Genomic DNA, 19658 nt, shown 5'->3' with positions numbered 1-19658 from the left:
TGGCTGCAATATAACAAAGAGTGAAAAATTTAAGGGGGTCTGAATACTTTCCGTACCCACTGTGTATATATATATATATATAATTTTTTTTTTTTTTTTAATATAGAACTGTATTATATTTGAGTTTTTCAGAAATATCATCAATTTAAATGAATTTTAATTTATTTTTGGCCATTATTGTCACCTTTAGCGCAAGAAAAATGTATCCCTTTCATTGGTCTATTGCGCTTCTGTTGTAGTGTTACAAATCTTGCTTGCTGCATTCGTAGTCAGTTTAAAAAATGTTTTTTTACCAAAAACGCACCTCCTCATTGAAATGCATTAAAAACACAGTAAGAACGCAGCAATAACACACCTGTGTTAGGTTTCTGATGCGGCCTTTGAGTCACATGACCTATGAAAAAACACACTATAAGCACCATAAAATCGTGGCAAAATCTCATTTTCGGTGCCATTATCGGCACCTTTGGCAAAATGCTGATAACACCATTTCCGGCCGATATGTTTCGGCTGCCGAAATTTCAGTGCATCTCTAATCTAAATGACTGTTCCTACCCCTCAGCAACAGATCACTGCAGTAGTGACTTATTGCTGATAACACAAAGTTAAATTGTTTACCTGCTTTGCAGCCAACCTTGTGCAACCAGCACTGCTGCCAGCCCAGTCAGGTCCTCTAATCTCTACTCTCGTTGGCTCGCCACTAACTGTTACCAGCTTCCTCTGCTCTTTGTCATGTGTGGACATAATTTTAAGGGCTGATATCAACCACTGTACTGCTTTTCCCAAGCACTATATGACGAGACAGGTTCCCGGCATCACCTTAGATGTGCATGCTTCCTTCTGCTTGCCACTGAGCGCTGCAGGTTTTAGCTGTGTTATCTGCTGATCGGTTGCTAAAATACACTCTTATTAGGGTGTAATTGCTCATTGATTGCTTGTTTCCTGCCTGGAGCTTAGCTTCTTTTTATCCATTTGCACAAATCTTCAGAGTTGGGCTTTAAACTTATTGGGTTTAGACCCCGTTCACACAGGGGCGACCCGACTTGCTGGGGCGACCTGTGAAGTCGCAGTGCACGTGCACCGCGACCTCGGCGCGACATGCACGGACTTCATATAATTGAAGTCAATGCAGGTCGCCTCCAGGTCGCCCCAAAGTAGTACAGGACCCTTTTTCTAAGTCGGAGCGACTTGTGTCGCTCCTATTAGAACGGGTCCTGTGCTAATCTATGGCAGGCGACCCACCACGACTTGTCAGGCGACCAAGTCGCCTGACAAGTCGCGCTAGTGTGAATGGGGACTTAGATATAGTTTAATAATACTGGTATTTTTCTTTAGAAATTAAAGCTTCACATCTGTTTTATAGTCTGTAAACCAGGAGTGATAGGATCCAGGTCAATCATGGCTTTCCTGAACTCGCTGTCATCCAACAACACTTTGATTCAAGATGGTCAGCTGCCTCCTAGCAATGCCACTGTCCTGCCTATTGGGGGCAGCTCCTGCCTGAAGAAATACCCTGTGATCCGGGAGGACCTGGATGTGGTGTCAGTGAGGTTCCATATCATTAACGGCCCCTCATTGCCAGTTGTGGCTCAGCTACCAAGTGTGGTCATGCTGAGTATTGATTCTGAAATGGACAATGGAGGGATGCTAGTGGTCAGTCTGCAACTAAACCGGGTGAGTGTTTTGTATTTTAACAAAGTATTAATTTGTAGAATTAATAGGCTGCCTACTTATGAGTGGTAGTAATCGCGGAGGTTCTAGAATTATTCAATGAACTTTAAACTGCCATACAACACATGCACCTTGACAAATGCATGGGGCCATGTTTGACTTCTGTCTATGACCCAGTTGTCCAGGCTCTGACATGAGTAAGTAAAGTCCTGGTTCTATCAAGATGGTGGCTCCCTACACACAAACGCAGCCTGGCAAGTCATTTGTGTGGAAAAGATCAACAGGCACCACTGATGTTTAATCTTTTGCACTCTGGTTGCCTTTGTTCGGACACAGCTTCCACAATACAGGTCCTCTTTAATTTTCTATGACCTGAGCTAAAAAAGTGGCAGCTGCGTTTAGGCTCCATATTTAAAGTGCCGATAATGCATACAGCAGCCTTTCTTAACCAGGGTTCCTCCAGAATTTGCTAGGGGTTTACTGAGTAGTAAAGGTCTCTTTCCTAAATGTGTCCGGCACCACTGCCACTCAGAAGAGCCAGCAGCATAGAATCAATGCAGCTTCTCCTTGTTCCTCAAGTAGTTAACCACTGGCACAAATGACCATGTTGGCTCTCTGTAAGGGACCACCAATGCAAGTAGCATTATTCCAACTGTCCACCAAAGTATGGGGGAACTACACTGACCACCATTGTAGTAGGCCTTCCTTTCACTGACCACCATTGTAGTAGGCCTTCCTTTCACTGACCACCATTGTAGTAGGCCTTCCTCTCACTGCCCACCATTGTATAAGGCCTTCCTCTCACTGACCACCATTGTAATAGGCCTTCCTCTCACTGACCACCATTGTAGTGGGCCTTCCTCTCACTGACCACCATTGTAGTGGGCCTTCCTCTCACTGACCACCATTGTAGTAGGCCTTCCTCTCACTGACTACTGTTAAAGTAGGCCTTCTTTTCACTGACCACCATTATAGCAGACCTTTTTCTTACTGACCACTATTTGTAGTAGGCCTTCCTCTCACTGACCGCCATTGTAAAAGGCCTTCCTCGCACTGACCACCATTGTAGTAGGCCTTCCTCTCACTGACCACCATTGTAGTAGGCCTTCCTCTCACTGACCACAATTGTAGTAGGCCTTCCTCTCACTGACCACAATTGTAGTAGGCCTTCCTCTCACTGACTACCATTGTACTAGGCCTTCCTCTTACTGACTACCGTTGTAGTAGGCCTTCTTCTCACTGACCACCGTTATAGTAGACCTTTTTCTTACTGACCACCATTTGTAGTAGGCCTTCCTCTCACTGACCACCATTATAGTAGGCCTTCCTCTCACTGACCACCATTTGCAGAGTTGTATAAAGTACTCAAAACCCATACTTGAGTAAAAGTACAAGTGCTCAATCAAAAAGTGACTTGAGTAGAAGTACTAAAGTATTCAACATTTTTTGTACTTAAGTATTGCAAGTAGTTTTTTTAAAAATTTTGCTACTCAAGTACTGAAAGTAAAAGTACCAGTAGTTTTGAAAACAAAATTGCTACTCAAGTACTGAAAGTAAAAGTACAAGTACTGTGTTATGTAGTTATTAAAGAAAAAAGTCAAAAGTTTGAACATCATATTATTTTTTTTTATTTCAAATGCAGCTTTTATTTATACATACAGTAGCATTTATTTTCGTATGCGCTGATAATACACATGTTTTGAGCTTCATGAAACCTGCCATCTACTGTTCTAGCAGTGGTAATTTTTATAATAGTAACGAGTAACTATGCAGCACAAAAAAAAAATATCGGAGTAGAAGTATTGATATTATTGAAAAAATGTAGTGAAGTAAAAGTGGAAGTGGGAGAAAAAAATTCTACTCCAGGAAAGTACAGATACCGCCTTTCGGTACTTAAGTACAGTAGTGAAGTAGTTCTACTTAGTTACTATACATCTCTGACCATTTGTAGTAGGCCTTTCTTTCACTGACCAGCATTGTAGTACGCCTTCCTCTCACTGACCACTATTGTAGTAGGCCTTCCTCTCACTGACCGCCATTGTAATAGACCTTCCTTTCCCTGACCACCACTGTAGTAGGTCACCTTCTCAATGACCACCACTGTAGTAGGTCGCCTTCTCAATGACCACCACTGTAGTAGGTCGCCTTCTCAATGACCACCACTGTAGTAGGTCGCCTTCTCAATGACCACCACTGTAGTAGGTTGCCTTCTCAATGACCACCACTGTAGTAGGTCGTCTTCTCACTGACCACGACCATAGTAGGTTGCCTTCTCACTGACCACCTCTGTAGTAGGTCGCCTTCTCACTGACCACCACCGTAGTAGGCCGCCTTCTCACTGACCAACATTGTAGTAGGCCTTTTGCTCACTAACCACTAGTGTAATAGGGTATGATTTCCAATAACCACCAACATAAGAGAGACCTTCCCTCATTGACCAGTATTGTGCTATTTATCATGAGCTGTAGGTCTAATCATTTTTAGCAGGGGTTCCTGGAGACCTGAAATTAATTTCAAGGGTTCCTCCACGATAAAGAGGTTGATGAAAGCTGATAACACTCCTGGGCCCCTCATACGTCTATTTATATCTTGTTCTTTTTTTTGGTTTCAGACGGGGAAAAGCAGCTCCAACGTCACTGTGGTTGCATGCCTGAGCACGGCTGCTCCTGTACTCACACTGAATACCACAGAGAATTGCACAACAGGTAACATTTCACTTCCCTAGGGGATTGTTAGCAGAGAAATGCACGACTCCACCTGCTCAGCTGTGCTTATTTTTATTGTGTGACACATCTACCATTACATTTTTAGGAGCGCCCTTTTATATCATGTTAATCATTCTGTGAAACCGGAAGAGTAGGTAAAGGAGCCGTTGGGTTTACCCCTCCTTCCGATAAAGGCTTTGTTGTCTTTTATAGTGTGTTGCTCTTTAGGATGTTTGTCTCTTACTGTAATACTGTGAGGTAAGGTTGTAGATGTGGCAAATTATATTATCTGCACACCATACAGGTAGGTGCTCAATATCTTCTCGATACTGCAGTTAAAGGAGATGTACAGCCAAAGCTCATTTGGCTGGACATCTCCTATGGATCACAGTAGTGCAATTCATTCTGCACTCCTGTGACCTGTTTTCCTGTGACTGCTCTCAGCTGACATCACAGATGTCTGTCCAGGCACTGCGTCATCGCTACCACAGAGTCGGGACCGACACCCGGCTTAGGCTCTCAGCGAGTCGCTGAGAGCCTGAGCTGGCTGCTCCCTGCCCTTCCACAGCTCAGCGCTCCAATGAGGGAGGAGGGGGCAAAGCAGAGAGCTGCTGACTGACAGTCAGCAGCTCTCTGCCCGGGGAGGTGTCAGAACCAAGTGATCGGTGGTGTTCGATCGCTCAGTTCTCAGCGCAGAGGCGCTGGAGGACAGATGCAGCATCCACCTAGGTAAGCATAACTGGGGAAAAAAAGGAAACCCCATACTTCTCTTTTAACTGGAAGGATGGCACTATCCATTTTCCGATCTTGACTTGGGGGGCAGAAAATGTCCCTGTTATGAAAACACTGTTAGGCCTCGTCCACACGTGAGCCCGAGGGGGGGGGGGGGATTGGGGGGATGTAAACCCCCGATGTGAACCAGCCCTTATGGAACATGAGGGGAATAGTTGCTCAAAGCTCTAATTTCAGAGGAACAAGTGGTTGCTAAAAGAAGTGGAAGGCACGTGTAGGGAAAGGGTCATAAAAGAGGTCTTCTCGCTAGCAAAAAAACAAGATTCCAACACGTTTCGAGGGTATGTGCACTCTTCATCAGGGCTAGAAATAAACAAAATGTTCCGGATCACACTGCCACGACTTGTCAGGCGACTTGATCATTCTGTGCAATAGAACCGTTCTAATCAGAGCGACTCAAGTCGCTCCAACTTAGAAATAGGTTCCTGCACTACTGGGGGCGACTTCGGAGCAGCTTGCATTGACTTCTATTGAAGTTGCGCTGTGCGGGGCGTCTTCAAAGTTGGGGCGACTTTGAGTTTCCCCAGTGTGAACCGGCTCTAATAAAAAATGTATTAATTTGTTGACTTCTGCCTGCCAAAATTCTATTTCTGGTCTAGTAAATAATATCTGTGTTTATTCACACATCAGTGAGCAGAATATCCCCAACCGTTTAAGTCTGCTCGGGGCCCCTTGAGGCTCCATTCACACCCGAGCGTATCGTTTTGGGGCGTTTTTCAGACGTTTTTTGCAGGTGTTTGGAGGCAGGCATTGACCTCTGCCTAAAAACACTTGTAATCTGCCAAAAAAGAAGTTCATGTACTTTTTTTGAGCTTTAGGCAACAAAATGATGATATGTGAACAGGGGCCATTGAAATTAATGGGATTTATGCTTGTTGGGCATTTTGGAACTTCAGAAATTAGCATTTTTTGAGCTGAAAAACACTCCGGTGTGAACAGGGCCTAACTGTAAAAAAGTGCTTTCAGAAAGGGGTCCTTTGTGGTCCCCCCAATATTGGTTGATGATAATATGCTCACTGATGTCTGCTTTCAGTGTCCAATCAGACAGGGATGAACAGAAATACAAATCCTTTGGCAGGTTAAACAACTCCCTTGTGTGTATTTCTTTTTAAGCATCAACTGAAGACAGCGGAGGTATCAGCATTAGTTCCTTCTGGCTTGATAGAGGTTGTGTCATGATGATGGCAGGTCCGGCCCCTTAGAAGAATTTAGCACATGATGCACCTGACTTACCGAGCATGTATGAACATGACTGGCAGCCTCAAGCAAGTACTAATATACCAGACCAACAGGTGGGACAGACTATGTCACTCCTGTTCCCATGTGTCAGGTGATATTTATCAGGTATTTTGCCTGTGGGTAGAACTTTGATATGAGATCAGATTTGTTGTTTTCTGAAAGAAAATATTGTGGGAAGCTTGACAGATGTATGCCAGTTCATCATAAAAGCCCGGGTTACAGTTTCCGATGACAATGGTGATAGATGCTTATGGATCAAGCATACCAGTAAAGGGATACATGGAGACTTCAATTGTTGACCTCCTTCTTGGATGATACTTTCCCAGCAGCCTCTTGGCTTTAATCCTTTGTTGTCTAGAGGTCATTGCTGGCAAATTTGTCAGTGTCCAGTCAACTTGACCAGAACTGTAATTCATCCACCTAAATATTTTTTATATATATATATATATATACAGTCAGGTCCATAAATATTGGGACAACGACACAATGCTCATATTCAGCCAAATGCTTCAAAACTCATTGGACGGTTCTTCGCAGTTTAGATGGACAATGACCCGAAGCATACTGTGAAAGCAACCAAAGAGTTTTTTAAGAGAAAGAAGTGGAATGTTATGCAATGGCCAAGTCAATCACCTGACCTGAATCCGATTGAGCATGCATTTCACTTGCTGAAGACAAAACTGAAGGGAAAATGCCCCAAGAACAAGCAGGAACTGAAGACAGTTGCAGTAGAAGCCTGGCAGAGCATCACCAGGGATGAAACCCAGCGTCTGGTGATGTCTATGAGTTCCAGACTTCAGGCTGTAATTGACTGCAAAGGATTTGCAACCAAGTATTAAAAAGTGAAAGTTTGATTTATGATTGTTAATCTGTCCCATTACTTTTGGTCCCTTAAAAAGTGGGAGGCACATATAAAAACTGTTGTAATTCCTACACCGTTCACCTGATTTGGATGTAAATACCCTCAAATTAAAGCTGAAAGTCTGCAGTTCAAGCACATCTTGTTTGTTTCCTTTCAAATTCATTGTGGTGGTGTATAGAGCCAAAAAGATTATAATTGTGTCGATGTCCCAATATTTATGGACCTGACTGTGTATGTGTGTGTGTATATATAATATATAATATATAATATATATATATATATATATATATATATATATATATATATATATATATATATATATATATATATATATATATATATATATATATATACACAAGGGTCCTTCAAAGAGTTTCAGCACTTTTTTTTTTTTTTAACTCCATTATTAAAAATAAAAAAGTGCAGAAACCTTTTGAAGACCCCCTCACATTTTTGTAAATATTTTATTACATCTTTTCATGTGACAACACTGAAGAAATGACACTTTGCTACAATGTAAAGTAGTGAGTGTACAGCTTGTATAACAGTGTAAATTTGCTGTCCCCTCGAAATAACTCAACACACAGCCATTAATGTCTAAACCGATGCCAACAAAACTGAGTACACCCCTAAGTGAAAATGTCCAAATTGGCCCCAGGGTTTTAATATTTTGTGTGGCCACCATTATTTTCCAGCACTGCCTTAACCCTCTTGGGCATGGAGTTCAGCAGAGCTTCACAGGTTGCCACTGGAGTCCTCTTCCACTCCTTCATGATGACATCACAGAGCTGGTGGATGTTAGAGACCTTGCGCTCCTCCACCTTCATTTTGAGGATGCCCCACAGATGCTCGATAGGGTTTAGGTCTGGAGACATGCTTGGCCAGTCCATCACCTTTACCCTCAGCTTCTTTAGCAAGGCAGTGGTCATCTTGGAGGTGGGTTTGGGGTCGTTGATATGTTGGGAGGGGATCATGCTCTGCTTTAGTATGTCACAGTACATGTTGGAATTCATGGTTCCCTCAATGAACTGTAGCTCCTCGGTGCACTCATGCAGCCACAGACAATGACACTCCCAACACCATGCTTGACTGTAGGTAAGACACACTTGTCTTTGTACTCCTCACCTGGTTGCTGCTACACACGCTTGACACCATCTGAACGACTAAGTTTATCTTGGTCTCATCAGACCACAGGACATGGTTCCAGTACTCCATGTCCTTAGTCTGCTTGTCTTCAGCAAACTGTTTGCGGGCTTTCTTGTACATGATCTTTAGAAGAGGCTTCCTTCTGGGACTACAGCCATGCAGACCAATTTGATGCATATGGTCTGAGCACTGACAGGCTGACCTCCCACCCCTTTAATCTGCAGCAATGCTGGCAGCACTCATATGTCTATTTCCCAAAGACAACCTCTGGATATGACGCTGAGCATGTGCACACAACTTCTTTGGTCAACCCATGGCGAGGCCTCTTCTGAGTGGAACCTGTCCTTTTAAACCGCTGTATGGTCTTGGCCACCATGCTGCAGCTCAGTTTCAGGGACTTTTTAATCTTCATATAGCCTAGGCCATCTTTATGTAGAGCAACAATTCTTTTTTTCAGATCCTCAAAGAGTTCTTTGCCATGAGGTGCCATGTTGAACTTCCAGTGACCAGAATGAAAGAGTGAGAGCGATAACACCAAATGTAACACATCTGCTCCCCATTCACACCTGAGACTTTGTAACACTAATGAGTCACATGACACTGGGGATGGAAAATTGCTAATTGGGCCCAATTTGGACATTTTCACTTAGGGGTTTACTCACTTGAGTTGTCGGTGGTTTGGACATTAATGGCTGTGTGTTGAGTTATTTTGAGGGGACAGCAAATTTACACTGTTATACAAGCTGTACACTCACTACTTTACGTTGTAGCAAAGTGTCATTTCTTCAGTGTTGTCACATGAAAAGATATAATAAAATATTTACAGAAATTTGAGGGGTGTGCTCACTTTTGTGAGATACTGTGTGTGTATGTGTGTATGTGTGTGTATATATATATATATATATATATATATAATATATGTGTGTGTGTATATATATAATATATATATATATATATATATATATGTATATATATATATATATATATATGTCTTGTGATTGCTGCAAGGCATGGCGGTGTCTAGATAGTGAAAATGTTGGATCCTACTTGTAATATATGTTGGACAGCGCATTGTCACCCTATGACCGGAAATGCCTGAGCAAGGGACCTGTATGGCGGGGTCACCTAGTATTGTTTTTAATGAAAGGCGCGGACTTTTAGAGATTGCAAATGATATTTTGAAATGAGAACTTGTTAATGTTTCTATGAGATTTTTGTGTTTTGGGTTTACACGCACATCTAATGATCCCCATTCCCAGCTGCACATATGTCACCTTCCTCCCATTACCCTGCGGCTCTGATCAGACACCAGGAGAGAAGAGTAGGATTGCGAGTTCAGGATCATCCAGTTGCGTGTTGGGAATGTGCGCGTTATTTATTTATGAAGGAAACTTTATATGACTTGACATTGCGGTTGTATTTGGAGCGTGTTTTGTATGTGTGTGCTGATCTTGCACATTTCTGACCCTTTTTCCCCTCTCTCTTGTAGCTTTTTCCCAGGGATACTCCTATAGATTGAATGCAGCTGCCTACAGTGGCACCTACAACATACCGTACCCCGAGTCAGACAGATGGTACCTCTCCATGCAGCTCCTGTGTTCAGACAATGACAGGTAAAACACTATTTTTTTTGGCAAACATTTAACTTAAAGAGGAATCCCAATTATAGATATTTAATACATCCAGCTTGGTCCAATGTAACTGTACATACCATACCTGACTGATGCCCCTGGAAATCCCTGTATAGACACCGCTACTCCGGTGATCTTCCCTTGCTTCTGGGTGCCATGCTGAGCAGCTGCCCTTCTGCATTGTGAACACAAGAGGTCGCCCACTTCGCACAGGCACCATTCATAGAATGCTTTGCATCTTCTGAATGAATGCAAGTGTTCTCTGATTGGATGAGGTGATGAGTGTGAAGTCACCATCCTGCCTCTCCACCTAGTTCAATCAGAGAATGGTTTGCATTCAATGTGTGTGCCGCGTCTTTTGGTCATATGTACATACACTATATTGTCAAAAGTATTGGGACGCCTGCCTTTACACGCACATGAACTTTAATGGTGTCCCAGTTTTAGTCCGTAGGGTTCAATATGGAGTTGCCCCACCCTTTACAGCTATACCAGCTTCAACTCTTCTGGGAAGGCTGTCTACAAGGTTTAGGAGTGTGTCTATGGGAATTTTATCCATTTGTTAGGTCACGCACTGATGTTTTACAAGGCCTGGCCCGCAGTCTCCACTCTAACTCATCCCAAAGGTGTTCTATCGGGTTGAGGTCAGGACTTTGTGCTGGCCAGTCAAGTTCCTCCACCCCAAAATCTCTCATCCATGTCTTTATGGACCTTGCTTTGTGCACTGGTGCGCAGTCATGTTGGAACAGGAAGGGGCCATCCCCAAACTGTTCCCACAGAGTTGGGAGCATGAAATTGTCCAAAATGTCTTGGTATGCTGACGCCTTAAGAGTCCCCTTCATTGGAACTAAGGGTCCAAGCCCAACCCTTGAAAAACAACCCCACACCAAAATCCCCCCTCCGCCAAATGATTTGAACCAGCAAGGTCCATAAAGACATGGATGAAAAGACCTATTTATTCCCTAATTTGTCCTTTTTTTGACACTAAAATTGCGTTTCTTATTCATACCATTGCAAAGTTATTTACAAATGAAAATAAAATACGTTTTTTTGTTTTTTTAAAAAAATATAATAAATAGTATATAAATAATCTTTTTTGAATATATAAAAACATGTAAAATAATTAAAAATATTAAATATTAGAAAAATATAATTACAACAAACGTTTATTGAAATTGTAATAGTTAAGGGAAGAAGGGGAAGGAGGAGTTAATTAGGGCTGATTATGGCAGACTATCTAAAAATATTGGCGAGTTCTTCGGTTAGTTTGCTCAAAAGTAATTAAACTGATCCAGCATTTAAAGCTGACATTTGGTGATTTATTACAATTTTTTATTTAAATCCGCACCAGGGACGATACAAGAATGAGACGAGTCCTGTGTGCTGGTGGCTGCTCTGTGCGTTGAACTTTAATGTCCTCTACCTCCTCAGATAACCTGGCGGCTTTGATCATTAGGTGTTGAATGGGTTAATACAGCGGCTCTAACTTTCATAGGCACTTGTTAAACTGCTACCTATTCATAGAAGGTGTACTATCACTTCCCGCAATCAAACGCGCTTTGTGACTGGAGGAGGACCTTCCATTCATCTACTTGTCCTCCATTCATAGAGCGCTTTTCATTGCAACTGGTTCACAAGAGGCCCGTTGTTTCACACTTGCCATCCTAGTCTATGGGGCTGTGTGTTTCCATCAGGGTGAATTTAATTTAAATCAAGTCGATTTAAATCACTAGTAAAAAGGGCTCGATTTAAATCATAATTTTTAAAGAGCACCTGTCATCTCTGTCCCGCAGCAGCGTCTCCTCTGTTGACTCACTGACAGTCCTATTCGCTTTAATGGGACGGCTGGTGATGCGGCAGTGACATAACAAGGTGAGGGACGTGGCGGCAGCAGGTGAGAAGATGCCCGCTAACCGGCGCTGCCATGATGGATCAGAAATGACAGGTGCTCTTAAGATGTAAGGAATCATTTTTGCTGGTAGTGTGAAATGCAGTGCATGTTATCTCAGCTTTCAGAGCTTGGATTCATTGAATGAGTTTACCAAAAATGTAAATATTGCAGAATATACAACCTCATGCTACATACCATATTTATCGGCGTATAACACGCACCTCAATTTTAGGAGGAGAATTTTAGGAAAAAAGCTTAAATTTGAAATAAACAGCTTTGAACTCAACTTTTTTTTTTAATCAAATGTAGCCTCATCAGTGCCCATGAATGCAGCCTCACCAGTGCCCATGAATGCAGCCTCACCCATAAATGCAGCCTCACCAGTGCCCATGAATGCAGCCTCACCAGTGCCCATGAATGCAGCCTCACCAGTGCCCATGAATGCAGCCTCACCAGTGCCCATGAATGCAGCCTCACCAGTGCCCATGAATGCAGCCTCACCAGTGCCCATGAATGCAGCCTCACCAGTGCCCATAAATGCAGCCTCATCAGCGCAGTGTCCATAAATGCAGCCTCACCAGTGCCCATGAATGCAGCCTCATCTGCGCAGTGTCCATGAATGCAGCCTCGCAAGTGTCCATGAATGCAGCCTCGCAAGTGTCCATGAATGCAGCCTCGCAAGTGTCCATGAATGCAGCCTCACCAGTGTCCATTAATGCAGCCTCACCAGTGTCCATGAATGCAGCCTCAGTAGTGCCCATAAATGCAGCCTCACCAGTGCCCATGAATGCAGCCTCATCAGCGCAGTGTCCATAAATGCAGTCTCACCAGTGCCCATGAATGCAGCCTCACCAGTGCCCATGAATGCAGCCTCATCAGCACAGTGCCCATGAATGCAGCCTCGCCAGCTTAGTGTCCAGCAGTGCAGCCTCGCCAGCGCAGTGTCCTGTATTGCAGCCTCACCAGCGCCGTGTCCATTATTGCTGCCTCGCCAGCGCCATTGCACAAAACGGGGGCGGGCCGGGCTGAGGAGAAGGGAGGACAAGTGGCCGCTGTCATCTGAAGTCCCAGGCACGACACCTATGCTAGACGGGACTTCCTATGACCGCAACCGCTCATCCTTCCTTCTGCTTTTTTTTTTTTTTTTAATCCACCCTAGTTTCTATTGATTCACACAGTGCAGGAAGACACAACTTGCATGCAAGGGTGGCTCCATAGGAAGAGAGAGGAAACCGGAGACCCGGGCCAGTGATCATGGCTCTGGCTTAAACTGGAACACAGCCAAGAATTAAATGATGAAGCTGCAAACTCAGACACAACGTGCTCATTACATAAAGGGACTATCCATTATGAAGTATTCAATGCTTCCTACTGATCGGTGACACCTGGTGTCACTTGTCCCTGAGCAAACATAATTTTCCATCGTGTCAATATCAGAACGTGTTGCGGCACTGTGCTCCCGTGTTTGCCTGCCTGCTAATGGCTATATCTAGACTCCGCGGACGGTAGAAATGTTGGACGCTTCCCAACTGATGAGATTAAAAGCCGTTCTGCGTGCCAATTCTTTAATGAAATGTAAACACGCTTTATATATGCAAGGCTTAGCTGCTGATTTAAAGGGAAACTCTTCTTTTTGTTGAACGTATTCATGTATTCTTACCAGTATGTACACTATATTGTTAAAAGTATTGGGACGCCTGCCTTTACTCGCACATGAACTTTAATGGCATCCCAGTCTTAGTCTGTAGGGTTCAATATTGAGTTGACCCACCCTTTGCAGCCATAACAGCTTCAACTCTTCTGGGAAGGCTGTCCACAAGGTTTAGGAGTGTGTCTATGGGAATGTTTGACCATTCTTCAAGAAGCGCATTTGTGAGGTCAGACACTGATGTTGGAGAGAAGCCCTGGCACGCAGTCTCCGCTATAATTCATTCCAAAAGTGTTCTATCGGATTGAGGTCAGGACTTTGTGCAGGCCAGTCAAGTTCCTCCACTCCAAACTCGCTCATCCATGTCTTTATGGACCTTGCTTTGTGCAGTGGTGTGCAGTCATGTTGGAACAGGAAGGGGCCATCCCCAAACTGTTCCCACAAAGTTGGGAGCATTAAATTGTCCAAAATGTCTTGGTATGCTGATGCCTAGAGAATTCCCTTCACTGGAGCTTAGGGGCCAAGCTCAACCCCTGAAAAACAACCCCACACCATAATCCCCCCTCCACCAAATGATTTGGACCAGTGCACAAACCAAGGTCCATAAAGACGTGGATGAGTGAGTTTGAGACTGCAAGCCAGTCCTTCTCGTCCAACATCAGTGCCTGACCTCACAAATGCGCTTGTGGAAGAACGGTCAAACATTCCCATAGACACTCCTAAACCTTGCGGACAGCCTTCCCAGAAGAGTTGAAGCTGTTATAGCTGCAAAGGGTGGGCCAACTCCATATTGAACCCTATGGACTAAGACTGGGATGCCATTAAAGTTCATACACTTACTAGGGTCAATTTAGACAAGAGCCATATAACCTACCAGCATGTCTTTGGAGTGTGGGAGGAAAACTGAGCACCCAGCGGAAACCCGCGCAGACAGGTAGTGCCATGGTTGGGATGCGTAATAGCAACCCTAGTGCTGCTATGTGGAAGTGCGTGAGTTTATAACCATTTCTTGTATGGCACCATAAAAATCCTTTATGGCCCCTTCCCTCTTTTTCTGGATGTTTGGACAACGCATGCGTGGTTACCACACAGCTTGGATGGTGGCTTAGCGTCACCCACCTCCAGCTGGCCCGTTTTTTCTGCTCAATGCCTTGCGAAACATCTTTGAAAATATTTTATACAATTTCATTGGGATGAAGGTGCCCGTGTAAATTTCAGTATACAGTACATAGCCGCAAACCCCTTTTTCCATACTGTGCTGCCCATTTAATATGTTGGTGAACTTACACTTTATAGCCTTCGTCAAATGCATGCATACTAGGACCAATTCACCTACAACCATGTCATTAACGTATGGGAAGAATCTGAAGAACCCCAATGGAGGCATATGGAGAACATGCAGATAGTGTCCTGGTCGGGATTCGATCTGAGGACCCCAGTGCTGCAAAGCAAGAGTGCTTACCAGCAAGCTGCTGGGAAATGATCCAGTCTGGGTAATATGTGTGCTTTGCTTAGATTTGGTAGACTTTATCGCAGTTCCTTGCCTGCTTTTTGCTGTAGGTACTGACAGAGGCTTTTCCTAGGTGAGAGGACCTTTACTATAATCATATGATCAGCCCCAGTGTTGTAATAAGAAGCATTGCAAGCCACAGAACCACTTTGAAACTCCCAGTACAATAAACAATGCTGGAAATTCTCTGCAACAAGCTGCATTTATTTATTTTTATTTATTTTAGGTACTTATATAGCGCTCTCAATTTACGCAGCGCTTTACATATACATTGCACATTCACATCAGTCCCTGCCCTCAAAGAGCTTACAATCTAAGGTCCCTAACTCACATTCATACATAGTAGGGACAATTTTATACAGGATCCAATTAACCTACCAGCATGTCTTTGGAGTGTGGGAGGAAACCGGAGTACACGGAGGAAACCCACGCAGGCACAGGGAGAACATGCAAACTCCAGGCAGGTAGTGTCATGGTTGGGATTCAAACCAGCGACCCTCTTGCTGCTAGGTGAAAGTGCTAACCGCTACACCACTGTGCCGCCCCGCGGTTTGAAGAGTTCTCGGATAGGGAGTAAAACTCTTACATGAGCAGGGGGATAAGAAATGTATTTTAAAGGTGCAGTCCATTTGAAAATGATGTTTCAGGTAGTATTGGAGTCCAGTGGGCTGACCCTTTAATAACGCAATGCAGTTATAAGGTGTCATAGTCTACACGCAACCAGTTAAACATCCAATAAAAGGTTGAGTTTTTCATAGAAAATCAATAATAGAATCTTAATTTTTTGTTTGCTTAACCTTTTTTTCAGTGCATGTCAGCAACAGGTGGGCACAGTAATGGTGTCTGCCTACCTCAGCCCCTGCCTGGATGACTGCGGCCCATACGGCGAGTGCCGCCTGCTGCGGAGGAACGGGTATCTGTTTGCCGCCTGCAGCTGCAAAGCTGGTAAGGAGAGAGTGAGTGGTATGGAAGCATCTATGAATGAGATCTCAGGTTATCGACATCTTTCATCTTCCTTTGTTAACGCCTCCTGTCCTTGGAAGCAGGACTTCTCCTGTGCTGCACCTTTGGTCCAAAACTCCTAGCTTCATAGGCTTCCTGATTCTATGACTGTTCTGGGTAGCCAATTACAATGCCTACCATGAATTATTGTTATTTCACATTTTATCCACTCCGTACAGCATTCAATTCTTGGGATATATCTTCATAGTCTTCATAGATCAATTTATGTAATAAAGTAAAAATGGGGGGGGGGGACCAGCGCTATGGATTATTCACAGAGACTCTTTTTGCAAGTAGGAAGCAGCCACCAACCAACCCCTAAAAATTAGGGGTCAAGTATAGTAAAAAAGGAAGAGTAGTTGGAGCCGGCGCTACCTATTAAATATTTAGTAAAAACAGTGGTGTGTCCAAACCATAGAGTATCACTTTAAAAATTATATGCGGAGTAAAGTGCCAGTGCGGAGGTGTGTATAATCCAGGAATACCGTGTGAGTAAAATATATATGGTTGGATAGTTTAAAAAAACACAAAGCGTTGGTGAAAGTATTTAATGTGAAGTGACAAAATATAATAATAAATATAACCAATAAAGGATGATTAAAAATGATAAATAAAAATAGCTCCGAAACAATTGTGTTTAAAAAATAGGTGAAAGTGATGGTGGTGGACTTCAAGTGCTTGTAGTCCAAATCTCCACTAGAGGTCGCACTCACCCTTAGACAACAAGGTACCAATAGTGGCTGTGAGGATATCCACAGGGGGGTTGATATTCAAGTCTGAAAACTCCCAGATCTGGCTCCTGAGAATCCTTACGGATAGGCGGATCCCATCTGGGTATTCAAGCATAATATGTGCAGTATATAATTTTAAAAGCTTCAAAAAAATTTAGTGACTCACAGTCAAGAGTTAGCTTATCAACTCCGGGGAGCTTCCACATTCCAACCACGGCAGACTGCAGACCGGAAGCGACGTTGACGCAAGGTACCGCCCTATGCGTTTCGTCATTGGACGTCTACTGGAACGGTTCTGGAAAATAGGGTTTCCATCTGGATTTCATGGATCGGATCGGATGTCAGCGGACATGTCTCCGCTGACATCCGATGCCCCATAGAGATGCATGGGGCATCCGTTCAGATCCGCCTTAAAAATGGACAGGCGGATCTGAACGGTCCGCTTGTGTGAAAGGGGCATAATTGAACAAGCTGATGATAGCAACTGATTGGCTACCATGCAGAGTTGCACCAGATTCTGAGTGCTCCAGTTTTAGTAAATCTTCCCCTTAGTATTCTTCAGGATCCATTATTGATATCTGCTCTACTTAGGTCATGGACTGTGCTTTGATAGGTAGATGGTTGTTTTGGATTGTGTAAACTACTGATATATGGATTGTCCTACTTGAAATTGTATAAGCTTTTTTTATTTTACTTATTACATATTAAGTTCTCTGCTCCTTGTTTAATAGAAAACTGTAATGAGCAAGACCTCCATACCTTCTGTTCTGTGTTAGAGAGTAAGCTCCTATGAGGAAAACCCTCATATCTCCTGTCCTGTTCTGTGATAAAGAGCAAACTCTAATGAGCAGGACACTAAAGCCGATCGTAGATGGTTCAAATCTTGGCTGGTTTAGCAGGGTCCAGCCAAGATTCAATCCATGTACGGGCAGGCTGATTGTACCTAAGTCGATCAATCGATCGACTAGGGTAAAACCAGCATGTTGGATTTCTAGCGATAATGCAAAAAGTGGTAACCACCTCCACCTATAACTGGTCTTAATGGTGAGGAGCACTGGAAGGGCAGACGCAGGTCCAGCGGCTATAGCCGCTAGCAGTAATCACTGGGGTTTCCCGGCAGGGATGGCTTCCCCCACTGGGAGAACACAATAGCTCGGCGGGAGGGAGCCAGTGTTGATTGGGGCATCATCTATGGCCTGCCTTATACATTCTGTTCCTTTTAGACAGTAAGCTCTAACAAGGAGGACTCGCACCTCCTGCTCTATGTTAGATAGTAAACCCAGCCATAGCCGGCATTAGTTCAAATTGGGAGAGCCCTCATGCCTCCTGTCCCTTGTCAGCAAGCCTTAAACCTCGTATCTCCTATTCTGTGTTAGAATGTATGTTCTAATGAGGAGAACCCGCCTATCTTTTTCTTTGTTAGAGTAAGTTCCAATTGGAAGAGCATCCATACCTTCTGTTTCCTCTCTGCAATCCCAAATGGTTATAAACCTCAAATGCCCTATTCTGTATTAGAGAGTAAGTTCCAATGAGGAGAACCCTCATACCTCATGTTCTCTGTTAGAAAGTAAGTTCTAAGTGAAAGGAGTCCTCATATCTTCTGTTCCTTTTTGGCAAGCTGTTATGAGTCTAACCCTCATATCTATCTATTCTGTGTTCGGGAGTAAGCTCTAATTAGGAGGGTCTCACACCCTTGTGTTCACTGTTAGATAAGCTGTAATTAGGAGGGTCTCATACCCTTGTGTTCACCGTTGGATAATAAGCTCTAATTAGGGGGGTCTCATACCCTTCCGTTCAACGTTCGATAATAAGCCCTAATTAGGAGGGTCTCATACCCTTGTGTTCACCATTAGATAATAAGCTCTAATAAGGAGGGTCTCATACCCTTGTGTTCGACGTTCGATAATAAGCTCTAATTAGGAGGGTTTCATACCCTTGTGTTCGACGTTCGATAATAAGCCCTAATTAGGAGAGTCTCATACCCTTGTGATCACTGCTAGATAATAAGCTTTAATTAGGAGGATCTCATACCCTTGTGTTCACTGTTAGATAATAAGCTCTAATTAGGAGGGTGTCATACCCTTGTGTTTGTTCGATAATAAGCTCTAATTAGGAGGGTCTCATACCCTTGTGTTCACTGTTAGATAAGCTGTAATTAGGTGGGTCTCATACCCTTGTGTTCACCGTTCGATAATAAGCTCTAATTAGGAGGGTCTCATACCCTTGTGTTCGACAATAAGCTCTAATTAGGAGGGTTTCATACCCTTGTGTTCACCGTTCGATAATAAGCTCTAATTAGGAGGGTCTCATACCCTTGTGTTCGACGTTCGATAATAAGCTCTAATTAGGAGGGTTTCATACCCTTGTGTTCACCGTTCGATAATAAGCTCTAATTAGGAGGGTCTCATACCCTTGTGTTCGACGTTCGATAATAAGCTCTAATTAGGAGGGTTTCATACCCTTGTGTTCACCGTTCGATAATAAGCTCTAATTAGGAGGATCTCATACCCTTGTGTTCACTGTTAGATAATAAGCTCTAATTAGGAGGGTGTCATACCCTTGTGTTTGTTCGATAATAAGCCCTAATTAGGAGAGTCTCATACCCTTGTGATCACTGCTAGATAATAAGCTTTAATTAGGAGGGTCTCATACCCTTGTGTTCACCGTTGGATAATAAGCTCTAATTTGGAGGGTCTCATACCCATGTGTTCACCGTTAGATAAGCTCTAATAAGGAGAGTCTCATACCCTTGTGTTCACCGTTAGATAATAAGCTCTAATTAGGAGGGTCTCATACCCTTGTGTTCACCGTTAGATAAGCTCTAATTAGG

General features: G+C 43.5%; 1 protein-coding gene across 1 annotated transcript in view; it reads left to right on the top strand.

Moving 5' to 3' along the window:
• PGAP6 (post-GPI attachment to proteins 6) overlaps positions 1-19658 on the top strand; it is a 104682-nt gene that overhangs the window by 69550 nt on the left and 15474 nt on the right. The window contains exons 6-9 of the mRNA XM_082260007.1: positions 1364-1674; positions 4283-4376; positions 9905-10028; positions 15904-16040. Coding sequence (XP_082116133.1) covers positions 1364-1674; positions 4283-4376; positions 9905-10028; positions 15904-16040 — 666 coding nt within the window. The remainder of the gene's footprint in view (positions 1-1363; positions 1675-4282; positions 4377-9904; positions 10029-15903; positions 16041-19658) is intronic.

Source organism: Pelophylax lessonae (genome assembly GCF_965119305.1).
Source record: "Pelophylax lessonae genome assembly, chromosome: 6".
Lineage (NCBI taxonomy): Eukaryota > Metazoa > Chordata > Amphibia > Anura > Ranidae > Pelophylax > Pelophylax lessonae.
The sequence above is the reverse complement of the archived record's forward strand: the minus strand, read 5'-3'. Positions and strand labels throughout refer to the sequence as shown.